Source organism: Hyla sarda, chromosome 11 (genome assembly GCF_029499605.1).
Source record: "Hyla sarda isolate aHylSar1 chromosome 11, aHylSar1.hap1, whole genome shotgun sequence".
NCBI classification, from domain to species: Eukaryota; Metazoa; Chordata; class Amphibia; order Anura; family Hylidae; genus Hyla; species Hyla sarda.
Genome location: NC_079199.1, coordinates 5,904,043 through 5,930,557, shown reverse-complemented (window position 1 = coordinate 5,930,557; position 26,515 = coordinate 5,904,043). Strand labels below are relative to the sequence as shown.

General features: G+C 33.6%; 1 protein-coding gene across 1 annotated transcript in view; it reads right to left on the bottom strand.

The window, feature by feature from the left end:
• Positions 1-26,236, bottom strand: part of CHGA (chromogranin A) — a 50,390-nt gene extending 24,154 nt beyond the window's left edge. The window contains exons 1-2 of the mRNA XM_056546411.1: positions 26,048-26,236; positions 23,640-23,686 (exon numbers count right to left, since the gene is read on the bottom strand). Coding sequence (XP_056402386.1) covers positions 23,640-23,686; positions 26,048-26,093 — 93 coding nt within the window. The 5' untranslated portion in view covers positions 26,094-26,236. The remainder of the gene's footprint in view (positions 1-23,639; positions 23,687-26,047) is intronic.
• Positions 26,237-26,515: the final 279 nt, after the last annotated feature.

Below are 26,515 nucleotides of genomic sequence, written 5' to 3'. Positions count from 1 at the left end.
ATAGGATCATATAACTCTATACAGTGACATCACACTATATATAGGGTCATATAACTCTATACAGTGACATCACACTATATATAGGATCATATAACTATATACAGTGACATCACACTATATATATGATCATATAACTATACAGTGACATCACACTATATATAGGATCATATAACTATACAGTGACATCACACTATATATAGGATCATATAACTATACAGTGACATAACATTATATATAGGATCATATAACTCTATACAGTGACATCACACTATATATAGGATCATATAACTATACAGTGACATAACACTATATATAGGATCATATAACTCTATACAGTGACATCACACTATATATAGGATCATATATCTCTATACAGTGACATCACACTATATATAGGATCATATAACTCTATACAGTGACATCACACTATATATAGGATCATATAACTATACAGTGACATAACATTATATATAGGATCATATAACTATACAGTTACATCACACTATATATAGGATCATATAACTATACAGTGACATCACACTATATATAGGATCATATAACTATATACAGTGACATCACACTATATATAGGATCATATATCTCTATACAGTGACATCACACTATATATAGGATCATATAACTATATACAGTGACATCACACTATATATAGGGTCATATAACTCTATACAGTGACATCACACTATATATAGGATCATATAACTCTATACAGTGACATCACACTATATATAGGATCATATAACTATACAGTGACATCACACTATATATAGGATCATATAACTCTATACAGTGACATCACACTATATATAGGGTCATATAACTCTATACAGTGACATCACACTATATATATGATCATATAACTATACAGTGACATCACACTATATATAGGATCATATAACTCTATACAGTGACACCACACTATATATAGGGTCATATAACTCTATACAGTGACATCACACTATATATAGGGTCATATAACTATACAGTGACAGCACACTATATATAGGGTCATATAACTCTATACAGTGACATCACACTATATATAGGATCATATAACTCTATACAGTGACATCACACTATATATATGATCATATAACTATACAGTGACATCACACTATATATAGGATCATATAACTCTATACAGTGACATCACACTATATATATAGGGTCATATAACTCTATACAGTGACATAACACTATATATAGGATCATATAACTCTTTACAGTGACATCACACTATATATAGGATCATATAACTCTATACAGTGACATCACACTATATATAGGATCATATAACTATACAGTGACATCACACTATATATATAGGATCATATAACTATACAGTGACATCACACTATATATAGGATCATATAACTATACAGTGACATCACACTATATATATAGAATCATATAACTCTATACAGTGACATCACACTATATATATAGGATCATATAACTCTATACAGTGACATCACACTATATATAGGATCATATAACCCTATACAGTGACATCACACTATATATAGGATCATATAACTATACAGTGACATCACACTATATATATAGGATCATATAACTATACAGTGACATCACACTATATATATAGGATCATATAACTATACAGTGACATCACACTATATATAGGATCATATAACTATACAGTGACATCACACTATATATAGGATCATATAACTATACAGTGACATCACACTATATATAGGATCATATAACTATACAGTGACATCACACTATATATATAGGGTCATATAACTCTATACAGTGACATCACGCTATATATAGGATCATATAACTATATACAGTGACATCACACTATATATAGGATCATATAACTCTATACAGTGACATCACACTATATATAGGGTCATATAACTCTATACAGTGACATCACGCTATATATAGGATCATATAACTATATACAGTGACATCACACTATATATAGGATCATATAACTCTATACAGTGACATCACACTATATATATGATCATATAACTCTATACAGTGACATCACACTATATATAGGGTCATATAACTATATACAGTGACATCACACTATATATAGGATCATATAACTATACAGTTACATCACACTATATATAGGATCATATAACTCTATACAGTGACATCACACTATATATAGGATCATATAACTCTATACAGTGACATCACACTATATATAGGATCATATAACTATATACAGTGACATCACACTATATATAGGATCATATATCTCTATACAGTGACATCACACTATATATAGGATCATATAACTATATACAGTGACATCACACTATATATAGGGTCATATAACTCTATACAGTGACATCACACTATATATAGGATCATATAACTCTATACAGTGACATCACACTATATATAGGATCATATAACTATACAGTGACATCACACTATATATATAGGATCATATAACTATACAGTGACATCACACTATATATATAGGATCATATAACTATACAGTGACATCACACTATATATATGATCATATAACTATACAGTGACATCACACTATATATAGGATCATATAACTCTATACAGTGACACCACACTATATATAGGGTCATATAACTCTATACAGTGACATCACACTATATATAGGGTCATATAACTATACAGTGACAGCACACTATATATAGGATCATATAACTATACAGTGACATCACACTATATATAGGATCATATAACTCTATACAGTGACATCACACTATATATAGGGTCATATAACTCTATACAGTGACATCACACTATATATAGGATCATATAACTCTATACAGTGACATCACACTATATATAGGATCATATAACTATACAGTGACATCACACTATATATAGGATCATATAACTCTATACAGTGACATCACACTATATATAGGATCATATAACTATACAGTGACATCACACTATATATATAGGATCATATAACTATACAGTGACATCACACTATATATATAGGATCATATAACTATACAGTGACATCACACTATATATAGGATCATATAACTATACAGTGACATCACACTATATATAGGATCATATAACTCTATACAGTGACATCACACTATATATAGGATCATATAACTATACAGTGACATCACACTATATATATAGGATCATATAACTATACAGTGACATCACACTATATATATAGGATCATATAACTATACAGTGACATCACACTATATATAGGATCATATAACTATACAGTGACATCACACTATATATATGATCATATAATTATACAGTGACATCACACTATATATAGGATCATATAACTATATACAGTGAAATCACACTATATATATAGGATCATATAACTCTATACAGTGACATCACACTATATATAGGATCATATAACTATACAGTGACATCACACTATATATAGGATCATATAACTATACAGTGACATCACACTATATATAGGATCATATAACTATACAGAGACATCACACTATATATATAGGATCATATAACTATACAGTGACATCACACTATATATAGGATCATATAACTATACAGTGACATAACACTATATATAGGATCATATAACTATACAGTGACATCACACTATATATAGGATCATATAACTCTATACAGTGACATCACACTATATATAGGATCATATAACTATACAGTGACATCACACTATATATAGGATCATATAACTCTATACAGTGACATCACACTATATATAGGATCATATATCTCTATACAGTGACATCACACTATATATAGGGTCATATAACTCTATACAGTGACATCACGCTATATATAGGATCATATAACTATATACAGTGACATCACACTATATATAGGATCATATAACTCTATACAGTGACATCACACTATATATATAGGGTCATATAACTCTATACAGTGACATAACACTATATATAGGATCATATAACTCTTTACAGTGACATCACACTATATATAGGATCATATAACTCTATACAGTGACATCACACTATATATAGGATCATATAACTATACAGTGACATCACACTATATATAGGATCATATAACTCTATACAGTGACATCACACTATATATATAGGATCATATAACTATACAGTGACATCACACTATATATATAGGATCATATAACTATACAGTGACATCACACTATATATAGGATCATATAACTATACAGTGACATCACACTATATATATAGGATCATATAACTCTATACAGTGACATCACACTATATATATAGGATCATATAACTCTATACAGTGACATCACACTATATATATAGGATCATATAACTCTATACAGTGACATCACACTATATATAGGATCATATAACTATACAGTGACATCACACTATATATATAGGATCATATAACTATACAGTGACATCACACTATATATATAGGATCATATAACTATACAGTGACATCACACTATATATAGGATCATATAACTATACAGTGACATCACACTATATATAGGATCATATAACTATACAGTGACATCACACTATATATAGGATCATATAACTATACAGTGACATCACACTATATATAGGATCATATAACTATACAGTGACATCACACTATATATAGGATCATATAACTATACAGTGACATCACACTATATATAGGATCATATAACTATACAGTGACATCACACTATATATATAGGGTCATATAACTCTATACAGTGACATCACGCTATATATAGGATCATATAACTATATACAGTGACATCACACTATATATAGGATCATATAACTCTATACAGTGACATCACACTATATATAGGGTCATATAACTCTATACAGTGACATCACGCTATATATAGGATCATATAACTATATACAGTGACATCACACTATATATAGGATCATATAACTCTATACAGTGACATCACACTATATATAGGATCATATAACTCTATACAGTGACATCACACTATATATAGGGTCATATAACTATATACAGTGACATCACACTATATATAGGATCATATAACTATACAGTTACATCACACTATATATAGGATCATATAACTCTATACAGTGACATCACACTATATATAGGATCATATATCTCTATACAGTGACATCACACTATATATAGGATCATATAACTCTATACAGTGACATCACACTATATATAGGATCATATAACTATATACAGTGACATCACACTATATATAGGATCATATATCTCTATACAGTGACATCACACTATATATAGGATCATATAACTATATACAGTGACATCACACTATATATAGGGTCATATAACTCTATACAGTGACATCACACTATATATAGGATCATATAACTCTATACAGTGACATCACACTATATATAGGATCATATAACTATACAGTGACATCACACTATATATATAGGATCATATAACTATACAGTGACATCACACTATATATATAGGATCATATAACTATACAGTGACATCACACTATATATATGATCATATAACTATACAGTGACATCACACTATATATAGGATCATATAACTCTATACAGTGACACCACACTATATATAGGGTCATATAACTCTATACAGTGACATCACACTATATATAGGGTCATATAACTATACAGTGACAGCACACTATATATAGGATCATATAACTATACAGTGACATCACACTATATATAGGATCATATAACTCTATACAGTGACATCACACTATATATAGGGTCATATAACTCTATACAGTGACATCACACTATATATAGGATCATATAACTCTATACAGTGACATCACACTATATATAGGATCATATAACTATACAGTGACATCACACTATATATAGGATCATATAACTCTATACAGTGACATCACACTATATATAGGATCATATAACTATACAGTGACATCACACTATATATATAGGATCATATAACTATACAGTGACATCACACTATATATATAGGATCATATAACTATACAGTGACATCACACTATATATAGGATCATATAACTATACAGTGACATCACACTATATATATGATCATATAATTATACAGTGACATCACACTATATATAGGATCATATAACTATATACAGTGAAATCACACTATATATATAGGATCATATAACTCTATACAGTGACATCACACTATATATAGGATCATATAACTATACAGTGACATCACACTATATATAGGATCATATAACTATACAGTGACATCACACTATATATAGGATCATATAACTATACAGAGACATCACACTATATATATAGGATCATATAACTATACAGTGACATCACACTATATATAGGATCATATAACTATACAGTGACATCACACTATATATAGGATCATATAACTCTATACAGTGACATCACACTATATATAGGATCATATAACTATACAGTGACATCACACTATATATAGGATCATATAACTCTATACAGTGACATCACACTATATATAGGATCATATATCTCTATACAGTGACATCACACTATATATAGGGTCATATAACTCTATACAGTGACATCACGCTATATATAGGATCATATAACTATATACAGTGACATCACACTATATATAGGATCATATAACTCTATACAGTGACATCACACTATATATAGGGTCATATAACTCTATACAGTGACATCACGCTATGTATAGGATCATATAACTATATACAGTGACATCACACTATATATAGGATCATATAACTCTATACAGTGACATCACACTATATATATGATCATATAACTATACAGTGACATCACACTATATATAGGATCATATAACTCTATACAGTGACATCACACTATATATATAGGATCATATAACTATACAGTGACACCACACTATATATAGGGTCATATAACTCTATACAGTGACATCACACTATATATATAGGATCATATAACTCTATACAGTGACATCACGCTATATATAGGGTCATATAACTCTATACAGTGACATCACACTATATATATAGGATCATATAACTCTATACAGTGACATCACACTATATATATAGGATCATATAACTATACAGTGACATCACACTATATATAGGATCATAACTCTATACAGTGACATTGCACTATATATAGGATCATATAACTATACAGTGACATCACACTATATATAGGATCATATAACTATACAGAGACATCACACTATATATATAGGATCATATAACTATACAGTGACATCACACTATATATAGGATCATATAACTATACAGTGACATCACACTATATATATGATCATATAACTATACAGTGACATCACACTATATATAGGATCATATAACTATACAGTGACATCACACTATATATATATAGGATCATATAACTCTATACAGTGACATCACACTATATATAGGATCATATAACTATACAGAGACATCACACTATATATATAGGATCATATAACTCTATACAGTGACATCACACTATATATAGGATCATATAACTCTATACAGTGACATCACACTATATATAGGATCATATAACTCTATACAGTGACATCACACTATATATATATTGGATCATATAACTGTACAGTGACATCACACTATATATAGGATCATATAACTCTATACAGTGACATCACACTATATATAGGATCATATAACTCTATAAAGTGACATCACACTATAAATATACACTGCTCAAAACAATATAGGTAACACTGCGATAACACATCCTAGATCTGAATGAACTAATCGTATGAAATACTTTCCTCTTTACATAGTTGAATGCGCTGACAACAAAATCACACAAAAATTATCAATGGAAATGAAATGTATGAACCCATGGAGGTCTGGATATGGAGTCACCCTCAAAATCACAGTGGAAAACCCCACTACAGGCCAATCCAACTTTATGTAATGTCCTTAAAACAAGTCCCAATGAGGCTCAGTAGTGTGTGTGGCCTCCACGTGCCCGTATGACCTCCCTACAACGCCTGGGCATGCTCCTGATGAGGTGGAGGATGGTCTCCTGAGGGATGTCCTCCTAGACCTGGACTAAAGCATCTGCCAACTCCTGGACAGTCTGTGGTGGATGGAGCGAGACGTCCCAGATGTGCTCAATCGGATTCAGGGGAACGGGCGGCCAGTCCATAGCATCAATGCCTTCCTCTTGTAGGAACTCCTGACACACTCCAGCCACATGAGGTCTAGCATTGTCTTGTATTAGGAGGAACCCAGGGCCAACCGCACCAGCATATGGTCTCACAAGGGGTCTGAGGATCTCATCTCGGTACCTAATGGCAGTCGGGCTACCTCTGGCAAGCACATGGACGGCTGTGTGGTCCCCCAAAGAAATGCCACCCCACACCATTACTGACTCACCGCCAAACCGGTCATGCTGGAGGATGTTGCATGCAGCAGAACGTTCTCCACGGCGTCTCCAGACTCTGTCACATGTGCTCAGTGTGAACCTGCGTTCATCTGTGAAGAGCACAGGGCGCCAGTGGTGAATTTGCCAATCTTGTTGTTCTCTGGCAAATCCCAAACGTCCTGCACGGTGTTGGGCTGTAAGCACAACCCCCCCACCTGTGGACGTCGGGCCCTCATACCACCCTCATGGAGTCTGTTTCTGACCGTTTGAGTGGACACATGCACATTTGTGGCCTGCTGGAGGTCATTTTGCAGGGCTCTAGCAGTGCTCCTCCTGCTCCTCCTTGCACAAAGGCAGAGGTAGCGGTCCCGCTGGATTGTTGCCTCCTACAGCCTCCTCAATGTCTCCTGATGTACTGGCCTGTCTCCTGGCAGCGCCTCCATGCTCTGGACACTACGCTGACAGACACAGCAAACCTTCTTGCCACAGCTCGCATTAATGTGCCATCCTGGATGAGCTGCACTACCTGAGCCACTTGTGTGGGTTGTAGACTCCGTCTCATGCTACCACTAGAGTGAAAGCACCGCCAGCATTCAAAAGTGACCAAAACATCAGCCAGGAAGCATAGGAGCTGAGAAGTGGGCTGTGGTCACCACCTGCAGAACCACTCCTTTATTGGGGGTGTCTTGCTAATTGCCTATAATTTCCACCTGTTGTCTGTTCCATGTGAAATTGATTGTCAATCAGTGTTCTTCCTGAGTGGACAGTGGGATCTCACACAAGTGTCAGTGACTTGGAGTTACATTGTGTTGTTTACGTGTTTACTTTATGTTTTTGAGCCGTGCATATATAGCATCATGCACCTCTCTATACAATGACATCACACTATACGATTACATCACACTATACAATGACATCACACTATACCATGACATCATACTATACGATTACATCACACTGTACAATGACATCACACTGTACAATGACATCACACTGTACAATGACATCACACTATATCATGACATCACACTGTACAATGACATCACACTATACAATGACATCACACTGTACAATGACATCACACTGTACAATGACATCACACTGTACAATGACATCACACTATACAATGACATCACACTGTACAATGACATCACACTATACAATGACATCACACTATACAATGACATCACACTGTACAATGACATCACACTATATGATTACATCACACTATACAATGACATCACACTATACCATGACATCATACTATACGATTACATCACACTGTACAATGACATCACACTGTACAATGACATCACACTATACGATTACATCACACTATATCATGACATCACACTATACAATGACATCACACTATACAATGACATCACACTGTACAATGACATCACACTATATGATTACATCACACTATACAATGACATCACACTATACAATGACATCACACTATGCAATGACATCACACTGTACAATGACATCACACTATACAATGACATCACACTATACAATGACATCACACTGTACAATGACATCACACTATACAATGACATCACACTATACAATGACATCACACTGTACAATGACATCACACTATACAATGACATCACACTGTACAATGACATCACACTATATCATGACATCACACTATACAATGACATCACACTGTACAATGACATCACACTATACCATGACATCACACTATACAATGACATCACACTATACAATGACATCACACTATACAATGACATCACACTATATCATGACATCACACTATACAATGACATCACACTATACAATGACATCACACTGTACAATGACATCACACTATATCATGACATCACACTATACCATGACATCACACTATATGATTACATCACACTATACAATGACATCACACTGTACAATGACATCACACTATACAATGACATCACACTATACAATGACATCACACTATACAATTACATCACACTATACAATGACATCACACTGTACAATGACATCACACTATACAATGACATCACACTATACCATGACATCACACTATATGATTACATCACACTATACAATGACATCACACTATACAATGACATCACACTGTACAATGACATCACACTGTACAAAGACATCACACTATACAATGACATCACACTGTACAATGACATCACACTATACAATGACATCACACTATATCATGACATCACACTATACCATGACATCACACTATATGATTACATCACACTATACCATGACATCACACTATATGATTACATCACACTATACCATGACATCACACTATACAATGACATCACACTGTACAATGACATCACACTATACAATGACATCACACTGTACAATGACATCACACTATACAATGACATCACACTATATCATGACATCACACTATACAATGACATCACACTATATGATTACATCACACTATATCATGACATCACACTGTACAATGACATCACACTATATGATTACATCACACTATACCATGACATCACACTATACAATGACATCACACTATACCATGACATCACACTATATGATTACATCACACTATACCATGACATCACACTATACAATGACATCACACTGTACAATGACATCACACTATACAATGACATCACACTATACAATGACATCACACTATATCATGACATCACACTATATCATGACATCACACTGTACAATGACATCACACTATACAATGACATCACACTATATCATGACATCACACTATATCATGACATCACACTGTACAATGACATCACACTATACAATGACATCACACTATACCATGACATCACACTGTACAATGACATCACACTGTACAATGACATCACACTATACCATGACATCACACTGTACAATGACATCACACTATATGATTACATCACACTATATCATGACATCACACTGTACAATGACATCACACTATACCATGACATCACACTGTACAATGACATCACACTATATGATTACATCACACTATACCATGACATCACACTGTACAATGACATCACACTATACAATGACATCACACTGTACAATGACATCACACTATATCATGACATCACACTATATCATGACATCACACTGTACAATTACATCACACTATACAATGACATCACACTGTACAATAACATCACACTATATCATGACATCACACTGTACAATGACATCACACTATATCATGACATCACACTATACCATGACATCACACTGTACAATGACATCACACTATATCATGACATCACACTGTACAATGACATCACACTATACAATGACATCACACTATACAATGACATCACACTGTACAATGACATCACACTGTACAATGACATCACACTATACGATTACATCACACTATATCATGACATCACACTATACAATGACATCACACTATACAATGACATCACACTGTACAATGACATCACACTATACAATGACATCACATTTTGCGCCACAAGAAGATTTATCAGACAATCTGGTGGAGAAATATCCTAATAGATGTTCTATATCAGTGTTCTTTCTGTATAATGTCCCTCCAGCTGTAAAACTACAACTCTCAGCATGTCCAGACAATCTGTACTCCACACACACTACACCCAAATATAAAGGGGGGAATTTTTTCCGGAAAATATATGAAGAAGCCTGAACATTTTTTTGTGAAATCTGCACAAAAAAAAAAACAAGAAAAAAAAAAAAACTGAAAAAAAAAAAACAGGCAAATGCTAAATCTCCCCCATAGACTCCATTAATAGAGGGACAACAACACTGGGCGGCTGTTCACCCCAACATACAGACACAGCTTTATATAGAGGACATAGTGTTATATAGAGGACATAGTGTTATATAGAGGACATAGTGTTATATCTATATATATATATAGAGGATATAGTGTTATATATAGAGGACATAGTGTTATATAGAGGACATAGTGTTATATATATAGAGGATATAGTGTTATATATAGAGGACATAGTGTTATATATAGAGGATATAGTGTTATATATATAGAGGATATAGTGTTATATATAGAGGACATAGTGTTATATATAGAGGATATAGTGTTATATATAGAGGATATAGTGTTATATATAGAGGACATAGTGTTATATATATAGAGGACATAGTGTTATATAGAGGACATAGTGTTATATATATAGAGGACATAGTGTTATATATAGAGGACATAGTGTTATATATAGAGGATATAGTGTTATATATAGAGGATATAGTGTTATATATAGAGGATATAGTGTTATATATAGAGGACATAGTGTTATATATATATAGAGGACATAATGTTATATATAGAGGACATAGTGTTATATATATATATATATAGAGGACATAGTGTTATATATATAGAGGATATAGTGTTATATATATAGAGGACATAGTGTTATATATAGAGGATATAGTGTTATATATAGAGGATATAGTGTTATATATAGAGGATATAGTGTTATATATAGAGGACATAGTGTTATATATATAGAGGACATAGTGTTATATATAGAGGATATAGTGTTATATATAGAGGATATAGTGTTATATATAGAGGACATAGTGTTATATATATAGAGGACATAGTGTTATATAGAGGACATAGTGTTATATATATAGAGGATATAGTGTTATATATAGAGGATATAGTGTTATATATATATAGAGGACATAGTGTTATATATATAGAGGACATAGTGTTATATATAGAGGACATAGTGTTATATAGAGGACATAGTGTTATATATAGAGGACATAGTGTTATATATATAGAGGATATAGTGTTATATATATAGAGGACATAGTGTTATATATAGAGGACATAGTGTTATATATAGAGGACATAGAGTTATATATATAGAGGACATAGTGTTATATATAGAGGGCATAGTGTTATATAGAGGACATAGTGTTATATATAGAGGATATAGTGTTATATATATATATATAGAGGATATAGTGTTATATATATAGAGGATATAGTGTTATATATATATAGAGGACATAGTGTTATATATAGAGGATATAGTGTTATATATATAGAGGACATAGTGTTATATATATAGAGGACATAGTGTTATATATATAGAGGATATAGTGTTATATATAGAGGATATAGTGTTATATATAGAGAGGATATAGTGTTATATATATAGAGGATATAGTGTTATATATAGAGGATATAGTGTTATATATATAGAGGATATAGTGTTATATATAGAGGATATAGTGTTATATATAGCGGACATAGTGTTATATAGAGGACATAGTGTTATATATATATAGAGGATATAGTGTTATATATAGAGGATATAGTGTTATATATATAGAGGATATAGTGTTATATATAGAGGATATAGTGTTATATATATAGAGGATATAGTGTTATATATAGAGGACATAGTGTTATATATATAGAGGACATAGTGTTATATATATATATAGAGGACATAGTGTTATATATATATAGAGGATATAGTGTTATATATATAGAGGATATAGTGTTATATATAGAGGACATAGTGTTATATATAGAGGACATAGTGTTATATATAGAGGACATAGTGTTATATATAGAGGACATAGTGTTATATATAGAGGATATAGTGTTATATATAGAGGATATAGTGTTATATATAGAGGATATAGTGTTATATATATATAGAGGACATAGTGTTATATATATATATAGAGGACATAGTGTTATATATAGAGGATATAGTGTTATATATAGAGGACATAGTGTTATATAGAGGACATAGTGTTATATATAGAGGATATAGTGTTATATATATATATAGAGGATATAGTGTTATATATAGAGGATATAGTGTTATATATAGAGGATATAGTGTTATATATATATAGAGGACATAGTGTTATATATATAGAGGATATAGTGTTATATATATATAGAGGACATAGTGTTATATATAGAGGACATAGTGTTATATATAGAGGATATAGTGTTATATATATAGAGGACAAGGTGTTATATATAGAGGACATAGTGTTATATATAGAGGATATAGTGTTATATATATAGAGGACAAGGTGTTATATATAGAGGACATAGTGTTATATATATAGAGGACATAGTGTTATATATAGAGGACATAGTGTTATATATATAGAGGACATAGTGTTATATATAGAGGATATAGTGTTATATATAGAGGACATAGTGTTATATATATATAGAGGACATAGTGTTATATATAGAGGATATAGTGTTATATATAGAGGACATAGTGTTATATATATAGAGGATATAGTGTTATATATATAGAGGACATAGTGTTATATATAGAGGATATAGTGTTATATATAGAGGACATAGTGTTATATATATAGAGGATATAGTGTTATATATATAGAGGACATAGTGTTATATATATATAGAGGATATAGTGTTATATATATAGAGGACATAGTGTTATATATAGAGGATATAGTGTTATATATATAGAGGACATAGTGTTATATATAGAGGATATAGTGTTATATATATAGAGGACATAGTGTTATATATAGAGGACATAGTGTTATATATAGAGGATATAGTGTTATATATAGAGGATATAGTGTTATATATATTTGAGGACATAGTGTTATATCTAGAGGACATAGTGTTATATATAGAGGATATAGTGTTATATATATAGAGGACAAGGTGTTATATATAGAGGACATAGTGTTATATATATAGAGGACATAGTGTTATATATATATAGAGGACATAGTGTTATATATATATAGAGGACATAGTGTTATATATAGAGGATATAGTGTTATATATAGAGGACATAGTGTTATATATATAGAGGATATAGTGTTATATATATAGAGGACATAGTGTTATATATATAGAGGACATAGTGTTATATATAGAGGACATAGTGTTATATATAGAGGATATAGTGTTATATATAGAGGATATAGTGTTATATATATTTGAGGACATAGTGTTATATATATATATAGAGGACATAGTGTTATATATAGAGGATATAGTGTTATATATAGAGGACATAGTGTTATATAGAGGACAGAGTGTTATATATAGAGGATATAGTGTTATATATATATATAGAGGATATAGTGTTATATATATATATAGAGGATATAGTGTTATATATATATATATAGAGGATATAGTGTTATATATAGAGGATATAGTGTTATATATATATAGAGGACATAGTGTTATATATATATAGAGGACATAGTGTTATATATAGAGGACATAGTGTTATATATAGAGGATATAGTGTTATATATATATAGAGGACATAGTGTTATATATAGAGGACATAGTGTTATATATAGAGGATATAGTGTTATATATATAGAGGACAAGGTGTTATATATAGAGGACATAGTGTTATATATATAGAGGACATAGTGTTATATATAGAGGATATAGTGTTATATATAGAGGACATAGTGTTATATATATATAGAGGATATAGTGTTATATATATAGAGGACATAGTGTTATATATATATAGAGGATATAGTGTTATATATATAGAGGACATAGTGTTATATATAGAGGATATAGTGTTATATATATAGAGGACATAGTGTTATATATAGAGGATATAGTGTTATATATATAGAGGACATAGTGTTATATATAGAGGACATAGTGTTATATATAGAGGATATAGTGTTATATATAGAGGATATAGTGTTATATATATTTGAGGACATAGTGTTATATATAGAGGACATAGTGTTATATATAGAGGATATAGTGTTATATATATAGAGGACAAGGTGATATATATAGAGGACATAGTGTTATATATATAGAGGACATAGTGTTATATATATATAGAGGACATAGTGTTATATATATATAGAGGACATAGTGTTATATATAGAGGATATAGTGTTATATATAGAGGACATAGTGTTATATATATAGAGGATATAGTGTTATATATATAGAGGACATAGTGTTATATATAGAGGATATAGTGTTATATATATATAGAGGACATAGTGTTATATATAGAGGATATAGTGTTATATATAGAGGATATAGTGTTATATATATTTGAGGACATAGTGTTATATATAGAGGACATAGTGTTATATATAGAGGATATAGTGTTATATATATAGAGGACATAGTGTTATATATATTTGAGGACATAGTGTTATATATAGAGGATATAGTGTTATATATAGAGGATATAGTGTTATATATATATATAGAGGACACAGTGTTATATATATAGAGGACATAGTGTTATATATATAGAGGACATAGTGTTATATATATAGAGGATATAGTGTTATATATATAGAGGACATAGTGTTATATATATATATATATATAGAGGACATAGTGTTATATATATATAGAGGACATAGTGTTATATATATAGAGGACATAGTGTTATATATATATAGAGGATATAGTGTTATATATATAGAGGACATAGTGTTATATATAGAGGACATAGTGTTATATATATAGAGGACATAGTGTTATATATAGAGGACACAGTGTTATATATATAGAGGACATAGTGTTATATATATAGAGGACATAGTGTTATATATATATAGAGGACATAGTGTTATATATATATAGAGGACATAGTGTTATATATATAGAGGACATAGTGTTATATATATAGAGGACATAGTGTTATATATATATAGAGGATATAGTGTTATATATATATATAGAGGACATAGTGTTATATATAGAGGATATAGTGTTATATATATATATATAGAGGACACAGTGTTATATATATAGAGGACATAGTGTTATATATATATATAGAGGACATAGTGTTATATATATAGAGGACATAATGTTATATATATAGAGGACATAGTGTTATATATATAGAGGACATAGTGTTATATATATAGAGGACATAGTGTTATATATAGAGGACACAGTGTTATATATATAGAGGACATAGTGTTATATATATATAGAGGACATAGTGTTATATATATATAGAGGACATAGTGTTATATATATAGAGGACATAGTGTTATATATATAGAGGACATAGTGTTATATATATAGAGGACATAGTGTTATATATAGAGGACACAGTGTTATATATATAGAGGACATAGTGTTATATATATAGAGGATATAGTGTTATATATATAGAGGACATAGTGTTATATATAGAGGATATAGTGTTATATATAGAGGATATAGTGTTATATATATAGAGGACATAGTGTTATATATAGAGGATATAGTGTTATATATATAGAGGACATAGTGTTATATATAGAGGACATAGTGTTATATATAGAGGATATAGTGTTATATATAGAGGATATAGTGTTATATATATTTGAGGACATAGTGTTATATATAGAGGACATAGTGTTATATATATAGAGGACATCGTGTTATATATAGAGGACATAGTGTTATATATATAGAGGACATAGTGTTATATATATAGAGGACATAGTGTTATATATAGAGGACATAGTGTTATATATATATAGAGGACATAGTGTTATATATAGAGGATATAGTGTTATATATAGAGGATATAGTGTTATATAGAGGACATAGTGTTATATATATAGAGGACATAGTGTTATATATAGAGGATATAGTGTTATATAGAGGACATAGTGTTATATATATAGAGGATATAGTGTTATATATATAGAGGACATAGTGTTATATATATAGAGGACATAGTGTTATATATATAGAGGATATAGTGTTATATATAGAGGATATAGTGTTATATATATATATATATATATATAGAGGACACAGTGTTATATATAGAGGATATAGTGTTATATAGAGGACATAGTGTTATATATATAGAGGACATAGTGTTATATATATAGAGGACATAGTGTTATATATAGAGGATATAGTGTTATATAGAGGACATAGTGTTATATATAGAGGACATAGTGTTATATATATAGAGGATATAGTGTTATATATAGAGGACATAGTGTTATATATAGAGGATATAGTGTTATATATATAGAGGACATAGTGTTATATATAGAGGATATAGTGTTATATATATAGAGGACATAGTGTTATATATATAGAGGATATAGTGTTATATATATAGAGGATATAGTGTTATATATAGAGGATATAGTGTTATATATAGAGGATATAGTGTTATATATATAGAGGATATAGTGTTATATATAGAGGATATAGTCTTATATATATATAGAGGACATAGTGTTATATATAGAGGATATAGTGTTATATATATATAGAGGATATAGTGTTATATATAGAGGATATAGTGTTATATATAGAGGATATAGTGTTATATATAGAGGACATAGTGTTATATATATAGAGGACATAGTGTTATATATAGAGGATATAGTGTTATATATATAGAGGATATAGTGTTATATATAGAGGATATAGTGTTATATATATAGAGGATATAGTGTTATATATAGAGGATATAGTGTTATATATAGCGGACATAGTGTTATATAGAGGACATAGTGTTATATATAGAGGATATAGTGTTATATATAGAGGACATAGTGTTATATATAGAGGATATAGTGTTATATATATAGAGGATATAGTGTTATATATAGAGGATATAGTGTTATATATAGAGGACATAGTGTTATATATAGAGGATATAGTGTTATATATAGAGGACATAGTGTTATATATATTTGAGGACATAGTGTTATATATAGAGGACATAGTGTTATATATATAGAGGACATAGTGTTATATATATATAGAGGACATAGTGTTATATATATAGAGGACATAGTGTTATATATAGAAGATATAGTGTTATATATATAGAGGATATAGTGTTATATATATAGAGGACATAGTGTTATATATATAGAGGACATAGTGTTATATATATAGAGGACATAGTGTTATATATATATAGAGGACATAGTGTTATATATAGAGGACATAGTGTTATATATATATAGAGGATATAGTGTTATATATAGAGGACATAGTGTTATATATATAGAGGACATAGTGTTATATATAGAGGACATAGTGTTATATATAGAGGACATAGTGTTATATATATATAGAGGACATAGTGTTATATATATAGAGGACATAGTGTTATATATATATAGAGGACATAGTGTTATATATATAGAGGACATAGTGTTATATATATATAGAGGACATAGTGTTATATATATATAGAGGATATAGTGTTATATATAGAGGACATAGTGTTATATATATAGAGGACATAGTGTTATATATATATAGAGGACATAGCGTTATATATATAGAGGACATAGTGTTATATATATATAGAGGATATAGTGTTATATATAGAGGACCTAGTGTTATATATATAGAGGACATAGTGTTATATATATTTGAGGACATAGTGTTATATATAGAGGACATAGTGTTATATATATATAGAGGATATAGTGTTATATATAGAGGACATAGTGTTATATATATAGAGGACATAGTGTTATATATATATAGAGGATATAGTGTTATATATAGAGGACATAGTGTTATATATATAGAGGACATAGTGTTATATATATATAGAGGATATAGTGTTATATATAGAGGACATAGTGTTATATATAGAGGACATAGTGTTATATATAGAGGATATAGTGTTATATATAGAGGACATAGTGTTATATATATTTGAGGACATAGTGTTATATATAGAGGACATAGTGTTATATATATAGAGGACATAGTGTTATATATAGAGGACATAGTGTTATATATATATAGAGGACATAGTGTTATATATATATAGAGGATATAGTGTTATATATATAGAGGACATAGTGTTATATATAGAGGATATAGTGTTATATATATATAGAGGACATAGTGTTATATATATAGAGGACATAGTGTTATATATAGAGGACATAGTGTTATATATATAGAGGACATAGTGTTATATATAGAGGATATAGTGTTATATATATATAGAGGACATAGTGTTATATATATATAGAGGACATAGTGTTATATATAGAGGATATAGTGTTATATATATATAGAGGACATAGTGTTATATATAGAGGACATAGTGTTATATATATAGAGGACATAGTGTTATATATATAGAGGACATAGTGTTATATATATAGAGGACATAGTGTTATATATATAGAGGACATAGTGTTATATATATAGAGGACATAGTGTTATATATATATAGAGGACATAGTGTTATATATATATAGAGGACATAGTGTTATATATAGAGGATATAGTGTTATATATATATAGAGGACATAGTGTTATATATAGAGGACATAGTGTTATATATATAGAGGACATAGTGTTATATATATAGAGGACATAGTGTTATATATATAGAGGACATAGTGTTATATATATAGAGGACATAGTGTTATATATATAGAGGACATAGTGTTATATATATAGAGGACATAGTGTTATATATATAGAGGACATAGTGTTATATATATATAGAGGACATAGTGTTATATATATAGAGGACATAGTGTTATATATAGAGGACATAGTGTTATATATATAGAGGACATAGTGTTATATATATAGAGGACATAGTGTTATATATATAGAGGACATAGTGTTATATATATAGAGGACATAGTGTTATATATATATAGAGGACATAGTGTTATATATAGAGGATATAGTGTTATATAGAGGGGGAAGTTTTCTGCAGTAATATCAGGAAGTATTATTTAACTGAGAGTAGTGGATGCATGGAATAGCCTTCCTACAGAAGTGGCAGCAGCAAATACAGTCAAGGAGTGTAAGCATAGGATAGACATAAGGCTATCCTTCTTATAAGATAGAGATAGGTATAAGGTTATCCTTCATATAAGATAGAGATAAGTATAAGGTTATCCTTCATATAAGATAGGGATAGACATTAGGATATCCTTCATATAAAAGATAGAGATAGGTATAAGGTTATCCTTCATATAAGATAGGGATAGGTATAAGGCTATTCTTCATATTAGATAGGGACAGGCATAAGACTATCCTTCATATAAGATAGGGACAGGCATAAGGCTATCCTTCATATAAGATAAAGATAGGTATAAGGTTATCCTTCATATAAGATAGAGATAGGTATAAGGTTATTCTCCATATAAGATAGAGATAGGTATAAGGCTATCCTTCATATAAGATAGGGCTAGGTATAAGGCTATTCTTCATATAAGATAGGGATAGGTATAAGGCTATCCTTCATATAAGATAGGGACAGGCATAAGGCTATCCTTCATATAAGATAAAGATAGGTATAAGGCTATCCTTCATATAAGATAGAGATAGGTATAAGGTTATCCTTCATATAAGATAGAGATAGGCATAAGGCTATCCTTTATATAAGATAGAGATAGGCACAAGGCTATCCTTTATATAAGATAGAGATAGGCATAAGGCTTTCCTTCATATAAGAAAGGACCAGGATTTATGTTTTTTGTGTCGCACATGTTTATTTGTGCATTTGATTATTTACAACTTTCTCTGTACGTTGCACAAAATATTGCGCCTTTTTCCCCCCTGGTGACAGTATTGATAAATTCCCCCATTGTCTATAACCGGGGGTCTAACCGAAGACTTATTGCAGAGATGTTGCAAAACTACAACTCCCAGCATGCCCTTGTGTCAGCAGGATTCTTTGCATTGCCACATATCACGTGTCACGAAGGTGATTTTAACTCTTAATCCCTGACTAATAAAAACGTCTTAAAACTTTGTAATAGACTTTCACTACCTCTGCTTGCTGTCCGTGCGAGAGAACATTCTGTTTTCGATTCCACATTATTTAAAACCCAATTACTCCCACTTTAGCTGGGGATTTGTTACAATGTAACATGTTATCAGTGCACAGGACCGAAGGGGGATTTGTGCTACTTTGTTTCATCCACAGAAGATTGTCTAGACTGGATACACTGGCTGCAGCAGTCACATGACACATGACATCATACCGGAGGGGTGGAGCAACTGTGCTGGATCGGCAGGGCATTAAAGGGGTCCTCCAGTGGAAAACACTTTTTTTTTTTTAAATCAACTGGTGCCAGAAATGTAAACAGATTTGTAAATTACTTCTATTAAAAAATCTTTACCCTTCCAGTACTTATTAGCAGCTGTATGCTACAGAAGAAATTATTTTCTTTTTTAATTTCTTTTTTGTGTTGTCCACAGTGCTCTCTGCTGACACCTGATGCCCGTATCAGGAGAAAATCCTCATAGCAAACCTATGCTGCTCTGGACAGTTCCTGACACGGACAGAGGTGTCAGCAGAGAGCACTGTGGACAAGACAAGAAAAGAAATTCAAAAAGCAAAGAATTTCCTCTGTAGCATACAGCTGCTAATAAGTACTGGAAGGGTAAAGATTTTTTAATAGAAGTAATTTACAAATCTGTTTAACTTTCTGGCCCCAGTTCATTTAAAAAAAAAAAAAGTTTTCCATCGGAGTACCCCTTTAAAAGAGGCAAATAAAGGGTTACTCCACCCCTAGACATCTTATCCCCTATCCTTTGGATAGGGGATAAGATGTCTGATCACGGGGGTCCCACCGCTGGGGACCCCGCAATATAGCACGCAGCACCCACCTGTTACTGCTCCAGAAGCGCTGGAGGGTTTGGCTCCCGGCTGTCACGCCCCCTCCCATAGACTTGCATTGAGGGGGCGGGGTGTGATGTCACACGTGGGCGGAGTCATGATGTCACGATCTTCCGTCCCCGTGGTCGAGAACCAGACCCTCCAGCGCTTCCGGATTAGTAACAGGTGGGTGTTGCGTGCTATATTGCGGGGGTCCCCAGCATTGGACCCCCGCGATCAGACATCTTATCCCCTATGCTTTGGATAGGGGATAAGAGGTCTAGGGGTGGAGTATCCCTTTAAGTTTTTTTTCTTGTTATTTTATAACATTTGCTCTACTTAAAAAAATGCTAAGGTTCCTGTAACAATGAGTTTAGCCTTTGTAAGTAACAATGTTCCTATTCACTGACAGCAAGCAGAAATCATGAAAATGATGAATTGAAACAAATATCCATATATTGTAGAGTTTCCCAAGCAGGATGCTAAACTACAACTCCCAGCATGCCCGGACAGCCGTTGGCTGTCCGGGCATGCTGGGAGTTGTAGTTTTGCACTAGCTGGAGGCACCCTGATTGGGAAACGCTAATATATTGTATCAATGGCCTCTTATCGCCCGCAGGGAATGTGCACTGGTCCCTGGGGGGATTCACGGGACCCTCCTCACCTTAGTGTTGTCTTCAGTGTCCCGGCTGGTTGCAGGAAAGGAGATCACTGTAAAATAGAAGAATAAACTCTCAGGGCCGTGTTCACATGCAGCAGATTCATTGCAGAAATTACAGTGACTGATCGTCATCTCTGCGGCTGATGCTGCGGCTGATTTCTAAGAGCCCAATTTAGGTTAATAGGGCAGAGAGAGGAATGTCTAACAAATCTGCAGTGTGTGAACAAACACTAAGACTGGGTTAGAAAAGTGGAAGCCATTAAGTATTGGGGGATGGGGTGTCATCTCATATGTCGGAGCAGCAGGAGCCCAACCACAGGGGCCCACGGTCACCTGCAGTGCTCTGGATCTAAATACCTGATCCAACCCACCCAGCAGGACCCAGGGACACCGGCCCCCACCGCACAGTTATTCATAACTAGAACCTTGGGTCTACAGGTCTCTATCTGACCCGGAGCCCTCCCTGCTGACCACAGACCACAAATCATCCAGAGAAAACGGCAGAAGATAAATCAGAGACAGTCAGAGAGGGGGCCCAGACCGCCGGGGCCCGTACAGTGACCTTGCTCTACAGAAGACTGGGGATCTGAGATTTGGCTTCAGGCAGAGATTCTCCTGCAAACCCCAAACAGCTTCAGCCTAATCCTTCTTATCGGCGTCTGCACCGGTGAAACTTAAGGAGGTCAGAACCTTCAGTGCCATCCATGGTGTGGAACTGGTCCTACCCCTATGGCCCACCATACTCCCTGTCCTTGAGGCCCGACCTTCTTCATACCTTTAGTGTTAAACATTCTGTACACTGCTGAACTCCTCTTACTCCTATATACCTCCTGCCCCTGACCCCACATCCCCCCTATAGACCCCCATATTTGGTGCTGATCCCACCTTTCCCCTGTAGACCCCCTGTCCTTGGTGCTGATCCTATAGACCCCTGTCCTTGGTGCTGATCCTATAGACCCCTGTCCTTGGTGCTGATCCCACCTTCCCCCTATTGACCCCTGTCCTTGGTGCTGATCCTATAGACCCCTGTCCTTGGTGCTGATCCTGTAGACCCCTGTCCTTGGTGCTGATCCTATAGACCCCTGTCCTTGCTGCTGATCCTATAGACCCCTGTCCTTGCTGCTGATCCCATAGACCCCTGTCCTTGGTGCTGATCCCACTTTCCCCTATTGACCCCTGTCTTTGGTGCTGATCCCACTTTCCCCTATTGACCCCTGTCTTTGGTGCTGATCCCACTTTCCCCTATTGACTCCTATCTTTGGTGCTGATCCCACTTTCCCCTATTGACCCCTGTCCTTGGTGCTGATCCCACCTTCCCATATAGACCCCTGTCCTTGGTGCTGATCCCACCTCCCCCCAATAGACCCCTGTCCTTGGTACTGATGCTACTTTTCCCTATAGATCCCTGCCCACACTGTCTCCCAATAGACCCCAAACCTAGTGCTGATCTCACCTTCCTCCTATAGACCCCTGATCCTACCTTTCTCCTGCAGACCAATTTTTATTGCCCCTAGGAAGGCCGAACCTTCATTCCACCTTCTCCATACAGACCCATCCTTGGTGCTGATCCTTCTTCCCATAGACCCCTGTCCTTCAGCTTCTCCCTACCTGTCCTTCAGCTTCTCCCTACAGACCCCTGATCCAGATGCTGATCATAGCTTCTCTTCATAGACTCCTGTCCCTGATCCCACCTTTCCCCCAATAGACCCCTGTCCTTGGTGCTGATCCCACCTTCCTCCTATAGACCCCTGTCCTTGGTGCTGATCTCACCTTCCTCCTATAGACCCCTGTCCTTGGTGCTGATCCCACCTTCCTCCTATAGACCCCTGTCCTTGGTGCTGATCTCACCTTCCTCCTATAGACCCCTGATCCTACCTTTCTCCTGCAGACCAATTTTTATTGCCCCTAGGAGGGCCGAACCTTCATTCCACCTTCCCCCTGTAGACCCATCCTTGGTGCTGATCCTTCTACCCATAGACCCCTGTCCTTCAGCTTCTCCCTACATACCCCTGATCCAGATGCTGATCATAGCTTCTCTTCGTAGACTCTGATCTGTCCCTGATCCCACCTTCCCCCTGTAGACCCGTCCTTGGTGCTGTTCCTTCTCCCCAAAGACTCTCTTCCCTGACGCTGATCATAGCTTCTTCCTATCCACCCCCATCCTCAATCCTACCCTCCCCTTGTAAACCCCTGTCCCCGACACTCATCCTTCTCCCCATAACCCCCGTCCCTGATCCTACCCTCCCCTTGTGGACCCCTTGCCCTTGACCCTGCCCTCGGACGCTGCTGTCTTTGGTGCTGATCCTGCATTGTTCCTGGGCTCTGCTGTCCTTGGTGCTGAAAGGACAGACACTGCGGAGAGGCCCCGCAGCAGCAGCAGCATCTCCCCCCCTCCCCATCGCCCCTCTTACCTTGCACTGCACACAGGGCTACAGATAACACCCCGATATAGAGCATTGTCAGTCTGGACGCACTCAGGGCTGATGATGGGAGTTATATCCTACGGTTCCCTTGTCCTGGTCCTGAATGGAAATATAGAATATAAAATGGATAAATAGGAGAAAGGAAGCGGCTGAGGCAGCAGATTAGAGTCGGGCAGTATCAGCTTAATAGGATTAGTGCTACCTGCCTGTCGTCTCCAGATACTGAGCACTGCAGCAGCGTCTGCGCTATATATGCCAGAGCCAGTGGAAGTGATGTCACAGCACCCTCCCCCCTCCCTGGTGCTGGAGATGGAGGGGGTCAGCTGCAGACAGGGGGGGGGATCACATCCTCATTCTGTATGGATTGCATGGAGCTGTCAGCAGAGGAGGAATTAATGATAAGTGAAGCTCCGGACAACACTCGCCGATTGTCTCCTGGAAGCCTCGGCTCTTAAG